The sequence below is a fragment of the Conger conger genome, chromosome 12, assembly GCF_963514075.1.
Source record: "Conger conger chromosome 12, fConCon1.1, whole genome shotgun sequence".
Lineage (NCBI taxonomy): Eukaryota > Metazoa > Chordata > Actinopteri > Anguilliformes > Congridae > Conger > Conger conger.
In genome coordinates this window covers 48,439,169-48,445,461 of record NC_083771.1, presented here as the reverse complement: position 1 = coordinate 48,445,461, position 6,293 = coordinate 48,439,169, and the positions used below count along the sequence as shown (strand labels likewise).

At 53.2% G+C, this 6,293-nt stretch overlaps 1 protein-coding gene across 1 annotated transcript in view; it reads left to right on the top strand.

Moving 5' to 3' along the window:
• Positions 1 to 6,293, top strand: part of LOC133141633 (fibrillin-2-like) — a 115,497-nt gene that overhangs the window by 82,894 nt on the left and 26,310 nt on the right. Inside the window, 5 exon segments of the mRNA XM_061262197.1 lie at positions 2,779 to 2,904; positions 3,273 to 3,398; positions 3,764 to 3,916; positions 5,006 to 5,077; positions 6,145 to 6,270. Coding sequence (XP_061118181.1) covers positions 2,779 to 2,904; positions 3,273 to 3,398; positions 3,764 to 3,916; positions 5,006 to 5,077; positions 6,145 to 6,270 — 603 coding nt within the window.

The window sequence follows — 6,293 nt, the reverse complement described above, 5'->3', positions numbered from 1 at the left end:
CCTGGAGGGTAACGTACCTCTCACTGCTGCCCCACACTCCACTGCTGCCCCACACTCTCACTGCCCCACACTCCCACTGCCCCACACTCCCACTGCCCCACACTCTCACTGGTCCACACTCTCACTGCATCACACTCTCACTGCCCCACACTCTCACTGCCCCACACTCTCACTGCACCTCACTCCCACTGCCCCACACTCCCACTGCATCACACTCCCACTGCCCCACACTCCCACTGCCCCACACTCCCACTGCCCCACACTCTCACTGCTGCCCCACACTCCCACTGCATCACACTCCCACTGCCCCACACTCCCACTGCTGCCCCACACTCCCACTGCCCCACACTCTCACTGCACCACACTCTCACTGCATCACACTCTCACTGCATCACACTCCCACTGCCCCACACTCCCACTGCCCCACACTCTTGCTGCATCACACTCTCACTGCATCACACTCCCACTGCATCACACTCCCACTGCACCACACTCCCACTGCCCCACACTCCCACTGCCCCACACTCTCACTGCATCACACTCCCACTGCACCACACTCCCACTGCCCCACACTCCCACTGCCCCACACTCTCACTGCATCACACTCTCCCTGCCCCACACTCCCACTGCCCCACACTCCCACTGCATCACACTCCCACTGCCCCACACTCTCACTGCACCACACTCCCACTGCATCACACTCTCACTGCACCACACTCTCACTGCACCACACTCTCACTGCATCACACTCTCACTGCATCACACTCCCACTGCCCCACACTCTCACTGCTCCACACTCTCACTGCTGCCCCACACTCCCACTGCCCCACACTCCCACTGCATCACACTCCCACTGCCCCACACTCTCACTGCACCACACTCTCACTGCATCACACTCCCACTGCCCCACACTCTCACTGCCCCACACTCCCACTGCCCCACACTCCCACTGCCCCACACTCCCACTGCCCCACACTCTCACTGCTGCCCCACACTCCCACTGCCCCACACTCCCACTGCATCACACTCCCACTGCCCCACACTCTCACTGCACCACACTCTCACTGCCCCACACTCCCACTGCATCACACTCTCACTGCCCCACACTCCCACTGCCCCACACTCTCACTGCATCACACTCCCACTGCCCCACACTCCCACTGCCCCACACTCCCACTGCTGCCCCACACTCCCACTGCCCCACACTCCCACTGCCCCACACTCTCACTGCTGCCCCACACTCCCACTGCATCACACTCCCACTGCCCCACACTCCCACTGCATCACACTCCCACTGCCCCACACTCCCACTGCCCCACACTCTCACTGCCCCACACTCCCACTGCCCCACACTCCCACTGCCCCACACTCCCACTGCCCCACACTCTCACTGCACCACACTCTCACTGCCCCACACTCCCACTGCCCCACACTCCCACTGCTGCCCCACACTCCCACTGCCCCACACTCCCACTGCTGCCCCACACTCCCACTGCCCCACACTCTCACTGCACCACACTCTCACTGCATCACACTCTCACTGCATCACACTCCCACTGCATCACACTCCCACTGCACCACACTCCCACTGCCCCACACTCCCACTGCCCCACACTCTCACTGCATCACACTCCCACTGCACCACACTCCCACTGCCCCACACTCTCACTGCATCATACTCTCACTGCCCCACACTCCCACTGCCCCACACTCCCACTGCCCCACACTCCCACTGCCCCACACTCCCACTGCTGCCCCACACTCCCACTGCCCCACACTCCCACTGCACCACACTCCCACTGCATCACACTCCCACTGCATCACACTCCCACTGCACCACACTCCCACTGCATCACACTCCCACTGCCCCACACTCCCACTGCCCCACACTCTCACTGCCCCACACTCCCACTGCCCCACACTCCCACTGCCCCACACTCTCACTGCACCACACTCCCACTGCCCCACACTCTCACTGCACCACACTCTCACTGCACCACACTCCCACTGCCCCACACTCTCACTGCACCACACTCTCACTGCATCACACTCCCACTGCATCACACTCTCACTGCACCACACTCTCACTGCATCACACTCCCACTGCCCCACACTCTCACTGCACCACACTCTCACTGCCCCACACTCCCACTGCATCACACTCCCACTGCAGCACACTCCCACTGCACCACACTCTCACTGCATCACACTCCCACTGCCCCACACTCTCACTGCACCACACTCTCACTGCATCACACTCTCACTGCATCACACTCCCACTGCACCACACTCTCACTGCATCACACTCTCACTGCCCCACACTCTCACTGCCCCACACTCCCACTGCACCACATCCCCACTGCACCACACGACAATGTTTGTTTGTGTTTGCCTTACGTACCGTTCGCGCATGAAGGTGTTTGTTTGTGTTTGCCTTACGTACCGTTAGCGTATGAAGGTGTTTGTTTGTGTTTGCCTTACGTACCGTTAGCGTATGAAGGTGTTTGTTTGTGTTTGCCTTACGTACCGTTAGTGCATGAAGGTGTTTGTTTGTGTTTGCCTTACGTACCGTTAGCGCATGAAGGTGTTTGTTTGTGTTTGCCTTACGTACCGTTCGCGCATGAAGGTGTTTGTTTGTGTTTGCCTTACGTACCGTTAGCGCATGAAGGTGTTTGTTTGTGTTTGCCTTACGTACCGTTAGTGCATGAAGGTGTTTGTTTGTGTTTGCCTTACGTACCGTTAGCGCATGAAGGTGTTTGTTTGTGTTTGTCTCCGCAGACATTGATGAGTGCCTGGAGCTGCCCGGCCTGTGTCAGGGGGGTAACTGTGTGAACGCGTTCGGGAGCTTCCACTGCGGCTGCCCCGCGGGGTACTACCTGAACGAGGAGACCCGCATCTGCGAGGGTGAGGGCCCGGGGGGGGGGGGGGCCGGGGGGGGGGGGGGGGTCCGGGGGGGTCCTGGGGGGCCGGGGGCCAATGTGCTCCCAAACCACACCCTGCAGTCATAGGTCAGAGCTTATTCCCTTGGTTTACCACGTCCAGATTCAGCTGCGGGTTTAAAAGCTGCCCATGTTGGGTTTAGAATGATATATCCACCCTAAGGATGCAATCCAGTCAGGAAAATGCTTCCCACCAGATCCCATTATGAGCGTCTTCCTTTCTGCACAAAGAGCATGCCTGCTGACTGAGTCAACGTCATACTAAATATCCAGTGATAATGCAAATGCAGAATAATGCAGAATGATTTTAATAACTTTTCCGATGTGTTCCAGACATTGACGAGTGTGTGATGCAGCCTGGGATTTGTAGTCCAGGCATCTGCTACAACACGCTGGGGAACTACACCTGTGTGTGTCCCCAGGATTACCTGCAGATCAACGGGGGCAACAACTGCATGGGTGAGTCACCAAGCTCTTGTTCACACTCCGTGCTGATTGGTTGGCTGGTTCTGATTTCCCCTCTGCTCGCTGTGCTGATTGGTTGATTGTGGGTACAGAATACCCGATGCTTGCTGTGTTGATTGGGAATCACAACCATTCAACTATTCTGCTTGTTGTGCTGATTGGTTTATTGTGAGGACAAAATATTCAATGCTCTGTGTTGATTGGTTGGTGGTTGTGATTCCTAGTCTGCTCACTGTGTTGATTGGTTGGTTTGTTGGTTGTGATTCCCCTTCCGTTCACTGCTGATTGGTGGATTGTGAGTACAGAATGTGGGCTGGGCCCTGAGGCTGACCCTTGCGGTACGCCGTTTGCGTTCTCAGACATGAGGAAGAGCCAGTGCTACCGCACCTACAACGGCTCTGTGTGTGAGAACGAGATGGCGGTGAACCTCACGAGGAGGCTCTGCTGCTGCTCCTACAGCGTGGGCCAGGCCTGGAACAGACCATGTGAAGCCTGCCCCACACCTGGCACAGGTAGGTCACACACACACACACACACACACACACTTGTATACATACATACACACACACACACACACACACACTCACACTCACACTCACACACACTCACACACACACACACACACCTGTATACATACATACACACACACACACTCACACACACACACACACACACACTCACACTCACACACACACACTCACACACACTCACACACACTCTCACACACACACACACACACACACCTGTATACATACATACACACACACACACCTGTATACATACATACACACACTCACACACACACACACACACACACACACCTGTATACATACATACACACACACACACATACACACTCACACACACTCACACACACACACACACACACTCACACACACACATACACACTCACACACACTCACACACACACACACACTCACACTCACACACACACTCACACAGACAGACACACACACACCTGCATACATACATACACACACACACTCACACACTCACACACACACACACACACACACACACACACACACACTCACACACATTCACACACTCTCATACACACACACACACATACCCACACATACACATACACACACACACACACACACACCTGCATACATACAAACACACACACATACACACACACACAGACACACACACACCTGCATACATGCATACAAACAATCACAGTATAGCTTGCTTTCTGGCTCCTTCACTGCCTCATTTTTCTCTTCCAGTCTTTTTTTCTCTTCTCTCTCTCTCTCTTCCCCCCCCCACCTCTCTCTCTCACTGTAAAGCTGAAACCGTGAGGAGATGGAGAAGGTAACTCACTGCTACTTCACTGAGCTTCAGTCACTGAGTTTCTGATGAAAGAGCTGCTTCTTGCTACGCGCTCGCTAACCGACAGTCATAAACAGAGCGGTTTATATTTAAATTTAAATGACCTGTTTAACTAGGATTTTTAAAGATTATTGATATGTTTACAGTCCTATCATGGTTTGTGCTGTATATGGTCAGCTGTGTGGTACATTTACTGAGTGTACATATTAAACACAGTGTTGGTTTACTTGCTTGTTTTCCAGGTGGCTATAAGAAGCTCTGTGGAAACGGCGTTCCTGGGTTTAAGATCAACATCGAGACGGGGAAACCTGTGGGTGAGTGGGCGTGTCTGTTCTTCCCACATTACTCCTGATGGGTAGGGGACGTGATCTCTGGTCTGAGTCTCAACAGCCACACATTCTACTGTGCTGAAACCTGCCCTGCAAGGGACGTCCAGCCAAAATAAAATCCATTCTATTTTTGAAAATATTTCCACTGCAACGTGTTTCTGTCATCCAAGACACATGTATTATGTCGAAGAATTTAAAATACAAAAAAAAAATGTCTGTCGGGTGTCGGAGGATATTGGTGTAGTCGTGGCCAGCAATGACCATGAAAGGCCAAATTCCTGTACTTCTGCATCCAGACCCAGCTGTGGTGAGCAGTTTAAAGCAGTTGGGTCCCATGCGTCTAATATGACCCAAGATGACTACCAGCATTACACTGTACAGAGAGCACTACACTGTACAGAGAGCACTACACTTTACACAGAGCATTACACTGTACAGATAGCACTACACTGTACAGAGAGCACTACACTGTACAGATAGCATTACACTGTCCAGAGAGCATTACACTGTACAGAGAGCACTACACTGTACAGAGAGCACTACACTTTACACAGAGCATTACACTGTACAGAGAGCACTACACTGTACAGAGAGCACTACACTTTACAGAGAGTACTACACTTTACACAGAGCATTACACTGTACAGAGAGCACTACACTTTACACAGAGCATTACACTGTACAGATAGCACTACACTGTACAGAGAGCATTACACTGTACAGAGAGCACTACACTTTACACAGAGCACTACACTGTACAGATAGCACTACACTGTACAGATAGCACTACACTGTACAGAGAGCACTACACTTTACACAGAGCATTACACTGTACAGAGAGCACTACACTTACAGAGAGCACTACACTGTACAGAGAGCACTACACTGTACCGACAGCACTACACTGTACAGAGAGCATTACACTGTACAGAGAGCAGTGTGTGTGCTAAATATCGGGAATGTTTACGGAGTTTGTATGACTGTATGTCCTCCCTGTGTTTGTGTGCTAAATAACGGGAATGTTTACAGAGTTTTCCCGCATTCGTCCGCAGATATCGACGAGTGCCGGGAGATCCCGGGAATCTGCACCAGCGGCGTCTGCATCAACCAGATCGGGAGCTTCCGCTGCGAGTGTCCGACGGGCTTCACCTACAACGACCTGCTGCTGCTGTGTGAGGGTGAGTCTGCCGGCCAGCAGGGG